Source organism: Gallinula chloropus (genome assembly GCF_964237585.1).
Source record: "Gallinula chloropus genome assembly, chromosome: 29".
NCBI classification, from domain to species: domain Eukaryota; kingdom Metazoa; phylum Chordata; class Aves; order Gruiformes; family Rallidae; genus Gallinula; species Gallinula chloropus.
In genome coordinates, this window is record NC_140114.1 from 2,447,637 (window position 1) to 2,466,854 (window position 19,218).

Sequence of the window (19,218 nt, forward strand, 5' to 3'; positions counted from 1 at the left end):
CTCCTTCTTCTCTTCTCCTCTTCTTCTTTTCTTCTCTTATCCTTCTTTTCTTCTCTATTCCTTCTTCTCCTCTCCTTCTTCTCTACTCCTTCTTCTCTTCTCCTTCTTCTCTTCTTCTCCTCTCCTTCTTCCCTTCTCCTTCTTCTCTTCTTCTTCTCTTCTCCTTCTTCTCTTCTCCTTCTTCTCTTCTCCTCCTTCTCTTCTCCTTCTTCTCTTCTCCTCTTCTTCTTTTCTTCTCTTCTTTTCTTCTCTTCTCCTTCTCTTCTTCTCTTCTCCTTCTTCTCTTCTCCTTCTTCTCCTCTCCTCCTCTCCTTCTTCCCCTCTCCTTCTTCTCTTCTTTTTCTCCTTCTTCTCGTGTCCTTTTTCTCCTCTCCTTGTCTTCTCCTTCTTCTCCTCTCCTTCTTCTCTTCTCCTTCTCCTCTCTTTCTTCTCCTCTCCTTCTTCTCCTCTCCTTCTCCTCCTCTCCTCCTTCTTCTCACTGGCTCTTGGCACGTTTTGACACAACATTCCCTACACCCAGCTCCTAGAGAGGAGGTCGCCTACGTGACCTGCACCTACCGGGAAACGTGCATCGACCAGCCGGACTTCCTGGCCACCGTCGATCTCAACCCCCGGTCTCCGTGTTACGGCCAGGTACCTGCCTGTCAGCTGGGCTGCTCTGGGGCTGTGACAAGCTGCTGCCTCTGTGCTTCTCGTGCCTCTGGGTTCCGGGCATTCCCCTTCCTGCTCTCCTGCCGCTGTCCTCTGGGCTTGGTGCTTAGGGAAGCATCTTGGTCTCTGTGTCCCAGGCTCTGAGTCACTTCCCAACTCACTTCCAGAGCATGTTGGGCTGCTCCTGAGCTCTTGGGCAGCTGCTGGGAATCACCCTGCCAGCGTCTGCTCTGTGTGGGAAAGGGTCTTGAGCGCCCCAGGGCTTTAGGCTGTGCAGCCCTCGGGCAGAGCCCGGCGGGTTTCCAGGGGGATGCAGGTTCAGGGACTTTCTGCTGGGCTCTGGCTGGTGGCAAGGACACGTCACAGGCAGCAATGGGGACATGTTGAAGCCCACATGGGCTTCTGAGCCTTTACCACACGCTCTGAGCTCCACTCTGGAGAGGAGTTTTGGGGAACAGCGTTCAGCCCCTGTCTCTAGAGGCACCTTCCCAGCTGCAGCTAAGGGGAAGCTCCCATCTCCGTACAGAGGCGCTGCCGGCTCCAGGGTCCCCGTTTCTCCCTGTGTGAACCCTAACTCTGCCTTGACTGCCCAGGTGATCCACCGCCTGCCCGTGCCCAACCTCAAGGACGAGCTGCATTCCTCAGGGTGGAGCTTTGGCTGCACCTGCTTTGACAACACGGCACTGAAAAGGAACAAGCTGATCCTTCCCGGGCTGATCTCTTCCCGCATTTACGTGGTGGATGTGGGTTCCCAGTGCCGGGCTCCCAAGCTGTGCAAGGTAACCCCTGTGGGGAATCCCCTGGGAAGGAGTTGGGAACTGGTGCTCTGGAACAGTACAGGGGCAAGAAGGCTTCTCTCCTCACTAATCTGCTGCCCTGGTTTTGGGGGGTCGGGTCATGTCTCCCCCTTGGCTCTCTGCTGTGGCAGCAAGGGAGGCTCCGGCCATCGCTGCGGTCCGGCTCGGGGTGCTGCATCCTTGCTGCCTGTGCAGGGTCTGTTGCAGGCTCTGTGCTCCTCTCCAGGGAGGAGAGGACCTGGCCAGTGGCCATCCTGGCAGCAAAGCTCCTGCAAGGCTCAGAGACCCTCAGAGGCCAAAGGCTCTGCCGGGCTCGTGCCAGGAGCTGAGCAGTTGGACGCTGATGGGTTTGTCAACATTTTCCAGATGATTGAGCCAGTGGATGTCTTCTGGAAGTGCAACAAGGGCTACCTCTCTGTAGTCCACAGCCTGCCCAACGGCGATGTGCTGATTGCCAACATGGGAGATGCTGCAGGCAACGGGAAAGGTACGTTCTGCTGCGGTCGTTCCAATCAGCTCATCCCTGCTGAAACCATCCTAGGCTCCAGACCTGCTGAGCTTAAGAGGGCAAAACTGAGATACTCGCTGCTTAGTCCCCGTCCTAAGTGTGGGTGTCAGGCAGAGTCAGGTCAGAGGAAAAGCTGGTCCCCTCTGCATATGGCAGCACTCAGCTGGCCTGTCTCACCACTCTGTGGTGCTGGGGACCGTGCAGGGGGTGCGAGCGCTTGGCTGACAAAGTGCCGTTGGAGTGATGCTCATGCCCCAGGATCTGTCCATTCAGGAGCGGGGCAGGCAATGTATCACACATCCCTTTCTGTATCCCAGGGGGCTTTATCGTGCTGGATGGAGAGACCTTTGAGCTGAAGGGGAACTGGGAGAACGAGTGTGAGGCCCCACCGACGGGCTACGACTTCTGGTTCCAGCCGCGCCACAATGTCCTGATCAGCTCAGCCGGAATGGTGCCCAGGCGCGCGGGATGGGGGTTTAACCCCGATGACCTGAAGAAGGGTGAGGGAAAGGGCTGGGAACACTGGGCAGTGTCAGTCTCCAGGGGCAGCCCCCTCTCCTGACTGCTTTTCCTCTCCCTCAGGGGTCTATGGGCGCCGCCTGAACGTGTGGAACTTGTCCTGCCGCAGCCTCACCCAGTGCTTTGACCTGGGGGAGGACTCTCTGCCCCTGAGCGTGAAGTTCCTCCACAACCCTGATGCTGCTGAGGGCTACGTCAGTTGTGCCCTGAGTGGCATCGTCTACCGTTTCTACAAGTGTGAGGTGAGTACTGGGCCAGGACGCTGGGCAGTGAGGGACAGGAGGGGACGTGTGGGTGGGCAGCAGCCCCAGCGGACATGGTCCCTCATGGCACCCATGTTTCTTGTGCAGAGAGACAACTGGGCAGTGGAAGAGGTGATTCGCATTCCGCCCAAGGATGTAACAGGATGGATTATGAAAAAGATGCCAGGTTGGTAAAGCTCCAATGTCCTGGGATGCAGCTGCGGCGGCTTCTGCTGCTGCTGCCTTGTCTGGAGCTCTCTCTCTCTCTGTGCCCCAGCCTTCACGGTCGACCTCATCATCTCACCGGACGACCGGTACCTGTACCTCAGCAACTGGTGGCACGGGGACATCCGCCAGTACGAGCTCTCCAAAACCTGCAAGCCCAGGCTGGTGGGGCAGGTAAGGAGGAGCCGACAGGCTGCAGCGCTGGGCCGCTGGCCGGATGAGCAGGCAGCACATGTCCTGGTGCCTCCTTACAGGTGTTTGTGGGAGGCAGCATCCTGCGAGGGGGACCCGTGACCGTGTGCAGGGACGAGGAGCTGAAGTGCCAGCCGGATCCCCTGGTGATCAAGGTGAGTTCCGCGGCCTCTCTGCCCGCTGCCGTCAATTTGGCTCTGCCCAGGGGTTCTGGGATGGGTGTCGGTGGTGCCTGGGAGCTTGGCTGTGTTCAGAGGGGGGCAGCTGCTCCGCTCCCCTGCCCAGCTGGTGTTGGCTGCTGAGAGGACAAAGCCGGTAACACTGCTGCTGTCTGTTGTGCCTTCAGTGCAGGAGAGTGTACGGCGCTCCCAGTAAACTGCAGCTCAGCCTGGATGGCAAGAGGCTCTACGTCACCAACTCCTTCTACAGCACATGGGACAAGCAATTCTACCCGACCTTGGTCAAGTAAGACAAGTTGGGGGATGAGGGGGCTCCTTGGCACGGCCTGAGGAGGGGGAAGGGTCTGTGGATTGCTTGTGCGTAATGGCTGCGCTCTCACCCCCTCCCAGGGAAGGCTCTGTCATGCTGCAGATTGATGTGGACACAGAGAAGGGGGGCCTGTGCGTGAACAAGAACTTCCTGGTGGATTTTGGGAAGGAGCCCAACGGGCCTTGCCTTGCCCACGACATCCGCTTCGCTACCGGGGATTCCACCTCCGATATCTTGGCCTAGGCACCACGCCAAAGACCCTCCCCTGCTTCTCTCCCTCCTGTCTGCAGCCATTCCAAACCAGCGTAGGGTGATTGGGTCTGGGGGTGCCCCTCATTGCTGAGCCTTGATTCCTGCTAACACGAGCTCCAGAGCATCCTGCAAGGGGTCGGGCCGACCAGTGAACAAAGGCGCACGGCGCGTCTCCAGCCCTGTTCCAGTGCAAAGCCACCCCCGGGCCCCACCCACAGGGCAGAACCCGGGGCAGCTGCTCTCGTCTCCAGACCTGCAGCACACACGGTGCCTTCAGCCCAAGAGAAGTGCCCAGGCCATGAGAGCTGCTGTTCTCCAGCCAGGGGCTGCTGGGAGAGTCTTCTCTGGCCAGAGAGCCTGTGGCTCCCTCCTCCCATGGCTGGGTGGGCCTGGTCAGGGCTGAAGGAGCTCAAAGTGCTGTCCTTTGGGAAGCAGCGCCTGTTCCTGACACTGGTTTGCTCTTGTTTTCTGCTTTAGCCAAGAATAAAGTTGTTCTTTGCATCAGCTGCACCTTCACATTTCTGCCGGTACGAGCAAACTCTTCCATCCCCTCCAAGGCCTGTTCCCAGCTCTCCAGGTCCTGGTTTCCATGTCTGATGGAGCGTGGGCCTTTCCTCACCCTTGTGTGTGGGTTATCCAGAGGAGCGTGGAACGCCGTGCCTCGGCGTGGCTGAACCTGCCTTGGCACAGCTTGGGGTGGCCCCAGTTGGGTGGCTGCTCCTTCTGTTCCCTCTGGTGGTTACCTGGGAGATCGGCTTCGCCCTGGTGCCAGCACCTGTCAGGCCTTTCCCAGCTTCTGAGCGATCTCCTGGGCCAGGAGGACAGACCCCCTGGGCTCTGGTTGGTAACACCCTCCAGCCCTGCTGAGCTGCAGCGGGATGTTTCTGGGGAGGGTGTGTGTGTGCAGCCCAGCAGCTGCTGCTTCTCCGTGCCTCATCCTTGGCATTGACACCCCCAGGGCTTCCTGAAGAAGCTCTCAGAGGCCAGGCAGGACACAGGGGGACATGCTGACCCTCACCAGGCATGTATGTGGCTGTAGCCAGAAGCAGCCACAGACACTCAGTGGTGTGATGGGGAATGTCTTGGGTGCTCCTGCCCTCCTGCCAATCCGCAGCGACCCCACATCCTGTGGTTAAAGGAACCCAGCTCCTGCCTTTCATTTCAGTTGTGATTAACATCTGCCACCTCAGAGCATCGCTGCTGTGGCTGGGAACATGGTGCTCACCCATCCCTCACCAGGGCACCCCGACAGCCCCCGGGGATGCTGCATCGGGCAGGGTCCTGGAGGAGCAGAGCAGCCCCCTCCCCCTTCCCCGCTGAGCCCCTCTCTTTTCCTGCATGTGAGAACCCTGCAGCACAGCCCAGCCACGGCCCCTCTGGGTGGGGAGGAGTTTTTGGTTGCTCTGAAACACCTTCCTAGCACGTTCCCAGCGCTGTAAGACACTAAAGGCTGCCCTGGTACCTCCCACACCCCAGGCCTGTGGATCCTCCCCTCTCTGTCCTTTCCCCAAACTCTCCTTCTCCCCATCCTGCTCCCTCTGTAGTTGAACCCAGGGCAGCTGCATCTCCTCTCCCTTGCCCCTCACAGGTACAATGCTGGCAGGATCATCTCCTCGGGCCACCCAGCAGCAACGGAGCTCCAGCCCAGCCTCCAGCACAGGTAAGAGCTCTCAGGGGACAGGGCTTGGGGGCTGCTCCTGGGGGACAGGGCTTGGTGGCTGCTCCCAGGGGACAGGGCTTGGTGACTGCTCCCAGGGCTTGGTGGCTGCTCTCAGGGGACAGGGCTTGGGGACTGCTCCCAGGGGACAGGGCTTGGTGGCTGCTCCTGGGGGACAGGGCTTGGTGACTCGCTGCCTTCTGGCCACAGGCTCCTCCAGCACTGGCTCTGCTCTCATGGAGTCATTACTGTGTCACCCAGAAATCACACAGGGAAAGGAAAGGTGGGGATGAACATGGGGATTTCTGCAGCCAGGGTCAGGTTTCTTTTCTCCAGCTCCTGAAAGTGCCAGGGAACGTTTCAGCAGAGGGATGATTCAGAGCCACATAACTATCCCCTCCTTTAGTCGCTGCAGCTCGTACCAGCTGAGCCTGTGGCAGTCAGAGGCCCAATGTCCTCGGTGGGAATCAGGCTCCAATGGGGAGGAGGGAGAAGGAAGCTGGAGCAGAGGGTTCTTGGTGCTCTGGGCACCAGTGTCTCCCTGGAGAGCAGGGGCAGGAGTGATAAAATGAGTCAGAATGGGAACAAATGAGAAGCTGACACAGCAAAGCTGACTCAGCAAACCCAGGGCTCAGCTGGGTTTCCCTCCCTCTCCTGAGGCTTGCTGGTGTAACTGGGGAAGAGAGGCCCTTCCATGTGGGCTGCTGTTTCCCAACCAGCTCTCCTCCTCCTCCTCCTCCTCCTCCTCCTCCTCCTCCTGTGTTACCCACGATGTTCTCAGCAGCTGTAGAGACCGAGGCTGGACGGGCTCCCTGTGCCTGGAAAGCTGCAGCAGCGTGATGGGGCTGCCTGGGATGGTGCTTGGGGCTGGAGGAGGCTGATGCCTCGAGTGTGGGTGCTGTGCAGCCCCCAGCCCAGGGCAGGGCAGAGCCCAGGGCTCAGCTCACCCCTCCCTCACCCCACAGGGATGGGATCCTCTCTCCCAGGGAGAATCCTCTTGTCTCCCCCTGCCCCCAGCACCTGCGGCAGCCCCTCTGGAGCTGCAGCCCAGCTGTACCATCCTCCTTCCTCCCTGCCTCCCCCTCCTCCTCCTCACAGAGGCTGTGGGAGCCTGGCATCGTGCTGAGCAGCCCTTCCTCACTGCTGCAGTGATGCTGTGGAGAAACGTGGCCCTGAGCCTTGGACCTTCCCACTCTAGGAACACACCTCTGGTCCTTTGGGCTGCAAAACCTTTCTGGGGGCACTGGGATGCCCGTGGGCACCCTGGTTCAGCTCAGGCATTGCCATGGAACACATGCAGCCGCCCCAGTGAGGGGATCCTCAGTGAAAAGGGGGATTTAAGGAACTCCCTGGCACCTGACTGCTGTTTGTTTCTGTTCCCCTCACACAGAGACGTGTGGAGCGTGTGGTCCCGGCTTCGCCTCGCCTCTGGATGCCATGAAAGGCAAGTCTGAGAGGCTGGGCAGGGAAGAGCCCTGGTGTCCTGGTGGGTGACAGGGTGGCCATGAGCCAGCAGTGTGCCCTGGGGGCTGAGAGAGACAATGGGATCCTGGGGTGTATCAGGAGTGTGGGCAGCAGGTCACAGGAGGGGATCCTCCCCCTCTGCTCTGCCCTGGTCAGGCCCCACTGGAGTGTTGTGTCCAGGTCTGGGCTCCCTGGGATAAAAAGGACAGGGATCTCCTGGAGAGAGTCCAGAGAAGGGCTATGAAGATGATGAAGGGCCTGGAGCATCTCCCCTGTGAGGAGAGGCTGAGTGAGCTGGGGCTGTTCAGTCTTGAGAAGACTAAGGGGGGATCTAATTAATGTCTGTAATTATCTTAAGCAGGGGATGCAGGGGTTATCAGCCAGCCCCTTTTCAGTGTCTGTGGGGACAGGCCAAGGGGCAATGGCTGCAAGTTGGAGCACAGGGAGTTCTGCACCAACATGGGGAAGAACTTTTCCCCAGTGAGGGTGAGGGAGCCCTGGGACAGGCTGCCCAGGGGGTGTGGAGTCTCCTTCTCTGGAGAGATTCCAGCCCTGTCTGGACACCAACCTGTGTGATATGAGCTGGGGAGCTGCTCTGGCAGGGGGTTGGACCCCATGAGCTCTCCAGGTCCCTTCCAACCCCTGTGATTCTGTGATTCTGTGAAGAGCCCTGCCCTGCCTGGGATTAGAGCAAGGCTTTGGGGAGGGCGTCACCATTAACTCCCTTCTCCCAGGACTCTCCCAGGAAGCCTTAGGGAAGCGACAGTTCTGCTTCTGGCCTGTCCTGAGGCCAGACAAACCCCCCCTGCTCTTCCCAGGGGCCCCCAGAGCACAGCCTGGAGCTCTGCTGCCAATGGCTGGGCTCACAGTGTCACTCCCTGCCTGACACCCGGCCCCAAGGCTGCTCCCTGGGCGCTTTACCTGAGGGACACTCGTGGGTTCTGGTGCTGCTCAGGCAACGTTTGTGTCTCCCAAGGTCCCCGGGAGGAGCTTGTGTACGTGCCCTGCATCTACAGGAACACAGGGAGGCAGAAACCTGACTTCCTGGCCACGGTGGATGTCAACCCAGCATCTCCCCAGTACTGCCAGGTACCCAACGCGTTGTCCTGGCACCGGACTGGGCTGGGAACCAGCTCGGTGCGGCCCCTTCACGCTGCCCAACGCTGCTGCTCAGCACAGAACTTACACAAAACCCCCTTCACGCCCCCATCCCGAGGATGCCCTGAGCACCACCGCTCCCCTCTGTGGGGTGACCCCCTCCCGAGGCCCCCCCAACCCCATTGTGGGGGGTCTGTGAGGGTGGGGGTTGCCCGCTCTGCCCGCGGCAGAGACGGGCACACGCAGGGCTGGGGTTTTGCAGGTGATCCACCGCCTGCCCATGCCCAACCTGGGGGATGAGCTGCACCACTCGGGCTGGAACACCTGCAGCAGCTGCTTTGGGGACTCCAGCAAGAAGAGGAACCGCCTGGTCCTGCCCAGCCTCATCTCCTCCCGCATCTACGTGGTGGATGTGGGGACCGACCCGCGAGCTCCCAGGCTTTTCAAGGTAAGGAGGAGGTGGTGCCTACCCATGGTAAAGCTCCATACATGCTCTGCCCCTCTGGCTGCATGGTGAGTCCCATCCCATGCCCTGGCCATGCCACGGGGTAACGCTGGGACCCGGCCGGCACCGGGGCCGTGACGGTGCCTGTGAACTCTGCAGGTTGTCAACCCAGAGGATGTCTTCTGGAAGTGCAACCTGGGCTACCCCCACACCTCACACTGCCTGGGGAGTGGGGAGATCATGATCAGCACCCTGGGAGACCCGGCTGGCAATGGGAAAGGTACCCCAGTCCCCCCGAGGCTCCCCCAAGGGAGGGGGTGCTGGGATGGGAGGAAGGGGCTCCATATGGGAGCTGTCCTGGGGGCTTCATCCAGGTCTCCCAGCCCACCCAGCAGCCTGGACCACAACAGGTCCATCTGTCTCTGCTGGGTTCTAACCTGCCAACCCAGCTGGTCCCCTCACCGCTGCGGTTTGGTTTCTGCTTCAGGTGGCTTCATTCTGCTGGATGGAGAAACCTTTGAGATCAAGGGCAACTGGGAGAAAGGGGACGAGGTGCCCCCCATGGGCTACGACTTCTGGTACCAGCCACGCCACAACGTCCTGATCAGCACTGAGTGGGGGATCCCCAAATGCCTGGGGTACGGGTTCGACCCACGGGATCTGAGGAAAGGTGAGAAAGCAGCTGGGGAACAGCTGGAGAGGGGCTGCCTGGGGCTGCCACGAGCCCTTTCCCGTGGCCAAAGCAGCTGGTGTGGAGCTCCCGGGACTGTTCCTGGGGGCAGCCAAAGGGGCTGGGGACTCACCCCAAGGTGCAGCTTCTCCTCGGGGCCCCGCGCCGCGCAGGGTCCCCCTCTCACCCTCCTTCCCAGGGCGCTACGGCCGCCGCCTCAACGTGTGGGACTGGACCACTCACACCTACGTCCAGGCCATCGACGTGGGCGAGGACGCGGCCCCGCTGGAGATCCGCTTCCTGCACAACCCCGACGCCGCCGAGGGCTACGTGGGCTGCACCATCAGCAGCTCCATCCACCGCTTCTACAAGACCGAGGTACATCCTCCCCCTGGGCTGGCTGGAGAAGGGGAGCTGCCCCTCTGCTCTGAGCAGCATCCCTCCTCCTGCATCCCCCATCACCTTCCTGGCTCCTCCGCACGCGGCCTCTCTGCACCCACCACCTGGGCTGGCTCAGGGCAGTCGCAGCAGAAGACTTGCCCAGACTGGTGGCAGTTTAGGCTGAAATTACATGATTTAAAGGAGATTTATTTCTGCCTTTGTTGTGGGTTTGCAGCAGCCCCAGCAGGGCTCTGCTCAGCGTCTGTGTTGCTCATAATGACGAACTGGGTGAGGAGCACGAGCGTCTCTCACCAAACCAGCCAACCCAGCTGGAGAATCAGATGGGTTTTGCCCCCCCCCCTCCAACCTCTCCTCAGGTCCCCCAAAGCCCTTCCTCGGGTCCCCCAGCCCATCTCCCCCACCCCACACTGCAGAGATAGCCAGCAAAGCAGCAGAGACGAGGGGTGTTGGACACGTGCACGCAGCATCTGTGCCAGCACCAGGTCTTATCCTGCCTCTGCTGCGTGCTGACCCCACCCTGGGGCCCTGCTCTGTCCTGCACCTCCTGCAGAGAGGAGACTGGGCAGCCGAGAAGGTGATCCAAGTCCCCAGCAAGACCGTGGAGGGATGGCTCCTCCCGGACATGCCAGGTCTGTGCACCCCTGGGCTGGGTGCTGAGGTGCCCCCCAGCACCCCCAGGGCGCTGCCGGTGCCGCCGCCTGTTTGTGCAGCTGTCAATCCCTCCCCAAGGCTTCATCACCGACATCCTCATCTCACTGGATGACAGGTTCCTGTACTTCAGCAACTGGCTGCACGGGGACATCCGCCAGTACGACATCTCCGACACCCGCAGGCCCAGGCTGGTGGGGCAGGTGAGCCAGCTCGCTGCTCCCAGTCACATCCCAGTGCTTCTCCTCCCTTACGTGTCCCGGGAAAGGCTGGGATCAGCCCCTCTGCCCTGCCTCAGCCACCCAGACCTTTGGTCTCTCACAGGTCTTTGTGGGTGGCAGCATCACCAAGGGAGGACCGGTGACGGTGTGCGGGGACCCAGAGCTGCCGGGACAGCCAGACCCCTTCATCATCAAGGTGAGCCCCCCCCCCAAAAAACCCAGCTGGGGCAGCAGCAGCTCCCTGTGCTGCTCCCTGTCCCACGGGACACACGTGGCATCCCGCGCTGCCGGGATGGGGGAGGTGGGGGTGTCCTCCGGTCCTGCACCCTCTGGCAGCACATCTGGCTCCTCCACCTGCTCCCAGGGGAAGAGGGTGCCCGGCGGCCCCCAGATGATCCAGCTCAGCTTGGATGGGAAGAGGCTGTACGTCACCACCTCCCTCTACAGCGCCTGGGACAGGCAGTTCTACCCCGACCTCGTCAGGTAAGAGACCCGGGATTAACGAGACCCATCGGGGCGCAGACCCCTCAGCTGGGGGACTGGGCAAGTGTGTGGGGGGGTCCCGGCTCCCCCCAGCCTCCACTCTGGCCCCTGGGCAGGGACGGCTCCGTCATGCTGCAGCTGGACGTGGACACGGAGCGGGGCGGCCTGAGGGTCAACGAGCGCTTCCTGGTGGACTTTGGGAAGGAGCCGGACGGGCCCTGCCTGGCGCACGAGATCCGCTACCCCGGGGGGGACTGCACCTCCGATATCTGGGTGTAGCCCCCCCAGGGCTCCCGGCCCGGTGCACGGCGGCGGCTCCGGGTCTGTCACAGGCTGGGTGAGCTGCTGGCGGCACGTGTGTGTCCAGCGCTCGCTGAATAAACCCCCCCCGAGGTGTCTGTCTGTCTGTCCGTCCGTCTGTCTGTCCTCCTCCCCTCCAATCTCGTTGTTAAGCCGCTTTCAGGAGTCGCGAACACACGTGTGGGGCACAGACAGACAGACTGACTCACACACACAGACAGACACACACACGCAGACAGACTGACAGACAGACAGACTAAGAGACTGACACAGACAGACACACAGACAGACAGACACGCAGACAGACAGACACGCAGACTGACAGACTGACACAGACACACAGACTGACTGACACACAGACACACAGACAGGCTGACTGACGCACAGACAGACTGACACACGCACGCAGACAGACACATGCAGACTGACAGACTGACACACAGACTCACACACACGGATACACACACGCAGACAGACTGACAAAGAGACTGACACAGACAGACACACAGACAGACTGACACACAGACAGACTGACAGACACAGACACACAGACTGACTGATACACAGACACAGACAGACACAGACAGACACACAGACAGGCTGACTGACACACAGACAGACTGACACACAGACAGACAGACTGACACACGCACGCAGGCAGACAGACAGACTGAGAGACTGACACAGACACACAGACAGACTGACATGCAAACAGACTGACATGCAGACAGACTGACAGACACAGACACACAGACTGACTGACACACAGACACGCACAGACTGACACAGACAGACACACAGACAGGCTGACTGACACACAGACAGACTGACACACGCACGCAGACAGACAGACACATGCAGACTGACAGAGACTGACTGACACATAGACTCACACAGACAGATACACACACACAGACAGACTGAGAGACTGACACAGACAGAGAGACACACACACAGCCTGACAGACACACAGACTCACAGACACACAGACAGACACACAGACTGACAGACAGACACAGACACACGCAGACTGACAGAGACTGACACAGACAGACACACAGACAGACTGACACACGCAAGCAGGCAGGCAGGCAGACAGACAGATAGACAGACAGACAGACAGACAGACAGACAGACAGACAGACGAGGCCCGCATTGCACGTGCACAGCCCCGCCAACACGCGCTCCCCTTCCTCCTCCGGCCCCACCAATCAGGAGCCCGTTACTAGGCAGACTTCAGCTCGCGCAGGGCCACTCAAGAGCCCCGCCTCCCCCTCTCCCGTCCCCGCTTGTATCCGGGTAGGAAATCCCGGCGGCCAATCGCATTCAAGGGAGAGCTCAGTATCCGGGCAGACCGGCGCCGCGGCAGCCAATCAGAAAAAAAGCGGCCGGCGGGGCTCGGGGGCGCGTGCCGGGGCCGCAGCACTTTCGGTTCCTGTTGCGCGTGGGGCAGCGGCACCGGACGGACCCGGCGGGACACGAACGGGACCCGGGGGGAGGCGAACGGGCCCGGCCGGAGCCGCCGCAGGTGGGTACGAGCCCGGAAGGGGGGGGTGGGTGAGTCCGGCCCGCTGCGACCTCGACCCCGCCGCGCCCGGCCCGGGACGCGCCCGGCCCCGCTCCAGCCCCGGGCCCGGAGCTGCTGCCCCCCGCGAGCCGCCCCCGGCGGCCCTGGCCCCGCCTCCCCCCCTCCATCCCCCTCCCCCGGCCCTACCCTCCTGCTGCCCCCAGCCGCGGTCCCCGTCGGTGTCCCCATCCCGGGCACGCCCGGCCCGCGGGGACCCGCCCGGCCACGCTGGCCCGGGGCCGCTCTCCGGTGCCCCCCCGCCCCGTCCTACTACCCCCCCTAGCCGGGCACGGGGCTCCCGGAGCCGGTCTCTGCCTCTCCCGCCCGTCCCAGCGCCCCGCGTCCGTGTCCCCGGCGGGTCCCGCTGCTGCCCGAGCCCTCGGGGCCCGTCCCCGGGGGCCGGGGATGCGCCGATCCGGGGCGGGGGGGGGGGGGGTGTTACGTCTCCGGGCGTTGTTGTTCCTCTTCTCCCGGCTGAGTTTTGGGCTGTGCCCCCGGCAGGTCCCGGGGCCATGGCTGCCGAGGAGCCCAGCGCCTGCCCCGCCGGGAAGGGAAGTTCGTCGCCCGGCGGCTGCCGGGGCGGCGCGGCCGAGCCCAGCGCGCTGCTGCAGGAGCTGCGCGGCACCATCTCGTAAGGGCAGCGCCGGGACGGGGCCGCTTCCCCCCAGCCGAAGGGCTCCGGTTTCATGGGGACGATGGGTCTGCGGCTCCGGGGAGCACTCGGGGGGAGGGGGGGGAAGCGCCTCGGGGCCCGGCGGGGTGTGGGGTGCGGGTTCTGCGCCCGCTCTGCCCTCCCTGGGGTTGGGGTTTAGCGAGGGGTCGTGGGGAGAACCGGCCCGCGGGTGCAGGCAGCTTTGGGCTCCTGGTGCTCTGCTGTCCCCGTCCTGGCACTGCTGCTTGTCCTGGGGGGGGTGTGTGGGACCCTGTCCTCGGGAGACCCCAGCGCGGTGCCAGGGAGCTGGGTGGGTTGAGGGATGCTCCAGGCTCAGGGAGCTGGTTGAGGGATGTTCCGGGCTCAGGGAGCTGGTTGAGGGATGCTCTGGGCTCAGGGAGCTGGGTGGGCTGAGGGATGCTCTGGGCTCAGGGAGCTGTTTGAGGGATGATCCAGGCTCAGGGAGCTGGGTGGGTTGAGGGATGTGCCGGGCTCAGGGAGCTGGGTGGGCTGAGGGATGTTCCAGGCTCAGGGAGCTGGGTGGGTTGAGGGATGATCCGGGCTCAGGGAGCTGGGTGGGCTGAGGGATGCTCCAGGCTCAGGGAGCTAGTTGAGGGATGTTCCAGGCTCAGGGAGCTGGGTGGGCTGAGGGATGCTCCAGGCTCAGGGAGCTGGGTGGGCTGAGGGATACTCCGGGCTCAGGGAGCTGGGTGGGCTGAGGGATGCTACAGGCTCAGGGAGCTTGGTGGGCTGAGGGATGCTCCGGGCTCAGGGAGCTGGCTGGGTGCAGGGATGCTCCGGGCTCAGGGAGCTGGGTGGGCTGAGGGATGCTCCAGGCTCAGGGAGCTGGGTGGGCTGAGGGATGCTCCGGGCTCAGGGAGCTGGGTGGGCTGAGGGATGCTCTGGGCTCTGCTGCCTCCTGCGCTGCGCTAACACCGCCTGTCTCTGACCCACACAGCAAATCTGTGCAGAACAAAGTGGACTCCATCCTGGTGAGTGCCTCCACAGCACCTTGTGCTGAGGATGAGGGAACCACTCAGCTCCATCTCCCCAGCTCACTGAGCCCTGGGTGTTGCCTGATCCCGTTTCCCATCGGGTCGGGATCTGACTGTGGGGATTAACCCCAAGAAACCCCTGCCCAGGGGGGCACCCCTTCCTCCAGCCCCTTCAGTCCCCCCAGGGGCAGCTCCCGTGACTTCACTTACCCTGTTCCCGTGCTGGGGGAGCTGCCCTGGCAGCGGAGCCCCATCGGTTGCTGCCATGAAGAGATAACGAGAGCGCTGCCGGCACCGGCCCCTCCTTTCGGATCCTTAACCTCTCTGTGTCTCTGCTCTGATCTCTCCCCATCCCTACGGACCCTTTGACTGTAGCAAGATGTCCAGAAGTTTTCAGACAGTGACAAGCTCTACCTCTACCTCCAGCTGCCGTCGGGACCGAGCTTGGGGGAGAAGAGGTGGGTGCTGGAGAGAGCTGGGGCTGGGAGAGCAGAGGCTGATGGTGGGGGACACAGATGGTGGGGGGCTTGGAGGGGGGGATCCTCTGCCTTCCCCTGTCCTCCCTGTGCTGCTTCTCCACTAATTAAATGTTACTCTGGGGTGGCAGCGGCAGCCTGGACCTGAGCTCGCTGAGCACGGCCGAGTACATGCACGCCTGCAACTGGATCCGAAACCACCTGGAAGAGCACACGGACACCTGCCTGCCCAAGCAGGACGTCTACGATGCCTACAAGTGAGCGCAGGGGCCGGCCTGGCGCCAGGAGCCTCTCCCCCGGGGCCGGGCTTGGCCGGGAGGTCGGTTCAGAGGGCAGCGAGCACGCCTGTGGCTTTTGGGAAGGGCCCCTCCTGGGTGCATCCGGAGGGTGGTGAGAAGGACCCCGGTGGCGTTAACCCGCGGCTCTCCCCGGCAGGAGATACTGTGACAACCTCTGCTGCCGCCCGCTGAGCACCGCCAACTTCGGGAAGATCATCCGGGAGATCTTCCCCAACATCAAAGCCCGGCGCCTGGGAGGCAGGGGACAGTCCAAATATCCTTCTGTGTGTGGCAGCTGGCCAGGGAAGGCTGGGCTGGGCCGGCCCTGAGAGCTGCTGCTCCCTCAGTTTTTTCCATGCTTCCCAGAGGGTGCCAGTTCCCAGTGTTTCAGCTCCTGGAGATTCAGCTCAGGTGTCCCAGAGGGGCTCAGAGTCACTTGTCTGTGCCAGGCAGCCCAGCCTGGGGGAGTGCATGGTGGCAGGGGGCTGGCTGGCTGCCATCACTCCTCTCCACGAGCCCGTTGCGAGCCCCACGGTCACGTCCTGTTGAGTGGTGACCTGTCACGGTGTGAGCGTGAAACACCTTAACCCTGCCAAACGTACTGCTACAGCGGGATCCGGAGGAAGACTGTGGTCAGCCTCCCACCCCTGCCCAGCCTGGACCTCAAAGTGACAGAGACCGTAAGTCCTGCTCCACCACCACCATGGCCTGTCCTTCACCAGCCCTCCTTGGTGGGGTTAACAAACTTCTCACTCATTAGATGTAGTGATTGCTGGGGCTGGAGGGATGCCCTCTCCGGGGGGGGGCAGGTTCTGCTCTGTCCCATGAGCCTCTCCCAGTGTGGACAGGGACCTGCTGGGGTGTCAAGGGTCCAGCCCCGGTCACACCCGGGGTGTCCCATCCCATCCCATCCCGTGGCAGCTCACGGCTTGTCCCATCGGCAGCAGTCGGAGCTGACGGACCTGGTGCAGTCCTACAACAGCGAGGTGATGGAGGCAGCCTGCGCCCTGACCTGCGACTGGGCTGAGAAGATCCTCAAGCGCTCCTTCAACAACATCGTGGAGGTGGCCCAGTTCCTCATCCAGCAGCACATCATCAGCTCCCGCTCGGCCCGCGCCGACCTGGTCATGGCCATGGTGGTCTCAGGTGGGTGGGGGGAACCCTGGCCCTGCTTGCTTCGGTCCGGATCCCTGAGGTTGGCAAAATGGGGGTGGTGGTCCTGGCTGCTGTGTCCCCTCCACAGCTTGTCCCTCCCCTTCATCCCCCTCTGCATCCACAGAGAGCACGGAGAGGATCCACCGTGAGAGTCGGACACCGCTGACAGCAAAGAAGAACGGCCTGGACACGTCTGAGAGCAGTGACAGGAGCCAGGGGCAGGTGAGACACCCCCCCCCCAGCCACCCAGAGCCACATGGGGAGCCAGGACCCCCGCTCAGCACCAGGGACACTCAGGGAAGCAGCCCAGCTCCATGGGGATGGATCCCCTGCCAACACCTCTCCATCTCTCTGCAGGTCAAGGAGAGCGGCCCCAAGTCCCCTGGCCCACCGCGGCCCGAGAAGAAGAAGCCCCCAGAGCCCCCCAAGGCAGCCAGCAGCCCCCAGGTGAACGCCCTGGTTGCCCGCCTGCCGCTGCTCCTGCCCCGCATCCAGCCTGGGGAGCGACCCTCAGCGCCCGGCGCCACCGCCGTCCGCTCCTCCCCGCCCGTGCTGGCCCCCAAAATCACAGCCGCCCCCTTGGGGGGCACCGTCAAGGTGGCCCTGCCGCTGCCGGTGGGCACGGCCTCCCCCTCGCTGCCCCTGGGGCTGGCCCCGGGGGCCAACGCGGGGCTGCTGAGCCAGCAAGCTGCCGTCCCCGTGCTCAACGTGCTGCTGCCCGGCGTGGGTGTCCCCGCGGCCGAGACCCCCCCCTCTTCCAACCCTCGGAGCGTGGGGGGCGGCGAGAGCTCCGGCCCCCAGGACTCGCAGCAGCACCCCAGGACCCCCAAACGTCCCCCGGAGCCCGTCGGTGACCCCGCCCCGCACAAGCGGAGACGCGGCCGGCCGCGGAAGAGGCCGGAGGAAGGGGGGGTCGGGGGGGCGGTGGCGGCTGCGGGGGCCGGTGCCCCGGGTCCCCCCGGGGACAGCCCTGGCGGGGGGTCCCCGCCCCCCCAGGTCAGCGTTATCCACGACGGCCGGACGGGCGCCCGGGCAGCGCAGGGGGGTGAGGTGGCACCTCAGGGGGAGGGGGCACAGGGGGACCCAAGCGCCAGCGGCTCCCCCCGAGGGGACAGCGCGGTCTCCTGCGCCCCCCGGCCCGGGCGGGACTCCCCCGGCCCCCCGCTCGATGCGCAGACGCCGGCGGGGGCCGGTCCCGCCTCCTCGCAGCCCCCGGACGTGCCCATGGGGGGGTCTCCGGGTCCGGCGGAGCTCTGCGGGCCCCCCGGCGCTTCGGGCCGCGGCTCGGCCCCTGCACAGCCCCTCCCGGGGAGCCCCCGGCATTAAACGCTCCGAACGACCGTCCGTGTGTCCGTCTGTGCTGGGGGCGGGGAGCGGGGAGGGGGGGGGGGGGCCCGCGGGGTCACGAGCGGCCGCGCCTCGGCACGAGCACCACCGGGCGCCGCCCACCAGCGCCGTGTGGCCGCTGAGGCCCCGCCCACCGCTGACACGCCCTGTAGAGGCCACGCCCCAGTCGAGGCCACGCCCCCGTCGAGCCCCGGCCGCCAATCACATGGCCCCGTGTGAGCCACGCCCTGATGAGGCCACGCCCCCCGCCGAAACCATTACCCATCCGAGGCCACGCCCACCCTCAATAGGCCCCGCCCCCACCGAGACCACGCCCGCCAATGACATGGCCCCGTGGGGCCACGCCCTGATGAGGCCACGCCCCCAAACCATTACCCATCTGAGGCCACGCCCACTCCAGCGGGCCACGCCCACCCACGGCCACGCCCACTTCCCAGCCCTGTCCCTACCGAGGCTCCTCCCCACCGCTCGGCTACCGCCAAGCCGGCAGGGGGCGCTCGCTCGGCTATCCCCCCACCACCTCCACTTCACACCCGTCAGGCGGCGCCGCGGCCAGCCCGGGCGGCCGGGGCCTGCGCCTGCCCCCGCCGCTCCGCCGGCCCCGCACCGCCCCCGCCCGCCCGGCCCCGCGCAGGTGAGCGCCCCGCCGCGCTGGCACCGGCAGCTCTCGCTTCCCACTGCGGCCTACGCAGCCCCGAGGCCTCCCCTGGCCCGGCCCGGCCCGGCCCCCCGGGGTCTCTCTCTCTCTCTCTCTGCGTGGGCCCTGCCCGCGGCCTTTCCCGGGAGCCGCCGCTGGCTTGCGCGGGGCTTGGCCGCGGCCTCCGCCGCGCAGCCGCCCTTCCCTTCTTCCTCATTTCTCTCCCGGCAGCCGCCCGATCGAGCCCGGAGACGCTGCCCAGGATGAGCCGCCCGCGCTGCCCCGGGAGGAGACGCCCCAGACCGGAGAGGCGGCCGCGCGGGACGGGATTGCTCCAGGTACCGCCGCTCGCCCCGAGGCCACAAGCACCGCCCGGCTCTGGGGCGCTGCGGGGTGGGCTGGGCCGGCTGGAGAAGCGTTCGAGGGGCCCCTGCAGCGTTCTTCAGTCCCTTCTCTGCGCCGCTTCCCCCCCCTCTCTGCCGGCTCTGGGTGGGCTTTGCCAATCCCCCCTGCCCCCCACTCCGAGCCATCTGGTGCCCCTCGGCCTGAAACACCAGAGACTGGGGATACTGGGCAGCACCAGGCTGGTGGGCTCTGGGCAGCGGTTCTTACAGATACCGTGTGGTGATGCTTCCCCCCTCCCCCCCCCCCCCAAGCTAGGAGCTTTAGGCACGATGAATACTGACGATATTTAGTCACTCTCTTGCCTGTCCCCTGCTGCTCTTTAACCCACGGTGGAGCTGTGAGGAGCAGTGTGGGGATGGGAACGGGTTGGTGTGGCAGTGCTGGTTCCCAGGTCCTTCGCCCTGCGCTGGCTGGGTGAGCAGAGGTGTTTCAGCTGCCCCTGG

The 19,218-nt window shown here is 64.0% G+C and overlaps 3 protein-coding genes across 4 annotated transcripts in view; all 3 read left to right on the top strand.

The window, feature by feature from the left end:
- LOC311202041 (methanethiol oxidase-like) overlaps window positions 1–4,316 on the top strand; it is a 4,838-nt gene extending 522 nt beyond the window's left edge. Inside the window, exons 3-12 of the mRNA XM_084276563.1 lie at window positions 521–633; window positions 1,245–1,430; window positions 1,815–1,935; window positions 2,274–2,456; window positions 2,539–2,717; window positions 2,826–2,904; window positions 2,995–3,116; window positions 3,197–3,289; window positions 3,481–3,599; window positions 3,704–4,316. Coding sequence (XP_084132689.1) covers window positions 521–633; window positions 1,245–1,430; window positions 1,815–1,935; window positions 2,274–2,456; window positions 2,539–2,717; window positions 2,826–2,904; window positions 2,995–3,116; window positions 3,197–3,289; window positions 3,481–3,599; window positions 3,704–3,866 — 1,358 coding nt within the window. The 3' untranslated portion in view covers window positions 3,867–4,316. The remainder of the gene's footprint in view (window positions 1–520; window positions 634–1,244; window positions 1,431–1,814; window positions 1,936–2,273; window positions 2,457–2,538; window positions 2,718–2,825; window positions 2,905–2,994; window positions 3,117–3,196; window positions 3,290–3,480; window positions 3,600–3,703) is intronic.
- Window positions 4,317–6,933: 2,617 nt separating this feature from the next.
- On the top strand, window positions 6,934–11,242 carry LOC311202042 (methanethiol oxidase-like; the record flags this gene model as incomplete). The annotated part of the gene is made up of 11 exons (XM_084276564.1): window positions 6,934–6,976; window positions 7,973–8,085; window positions 8,357–8,542; window positions 8,699–8,819; window positions 9,027–9,209; window positions 9,409–9,587; window positions 10,162–10,240; window positions 10,341–10,462; window positions 10,584–10,676; window positions 10,845–10,963; window positions 11,080–11,242. The coding sequence occupies exons 1-11, from the start codon at window positions 6,970–6,972 to the stop codon at window positions 11,240–11,242; spliced, it is 1,365 nt and encodes a 454-aa protein (XP_084132690.1). The 5' UTR covers window positions 6,934–6,969.
- A 1,421-nt stretch (window positions 11,243–12,663) lies between these two features.
- RFX5 (regulatory factor X5) lies at window positions 12,664–17,720 on the top strand. Of its 2 annotated transcripts, none has more exons than XM_084276848.1 (10): window positions 12,664–12,791; window positions 13,332–13,461; window positions 14,441–14,474; window positions 14,853–14,935; window positions 15,085–15,210; window positions 15,389–15,505; window positions 15,830–15,911; window positions 16,176–16,377; window positions 16,511–16,608; window positions 16,744–17,720. In XM_084276848.1, exons 2-10 carry the CDS (start codon window positions 13,343–13,345, stop codon window positions 17,710–17,712), a joined length of 1,830 nt encoding a protein of 609 aa, XP_084132974.1. In that variant the 5' UTR covers window positions 12,664–12,791; window positions 13,332–13,342; the 3' UTR covers window positions 17,713–17,720. The 2 variants fall into 2 exon arrangements, with proteins under 2 accessions (XP_084132974.1, XP_084132975.1); XM_084276849.1 differs by lacking the exon at window positions 12,664–12,791 and adding an exon at window positions 13,026–13,079.
- Window positions 17,721–19,218: the final 1,498 nt, after the last annotated feature.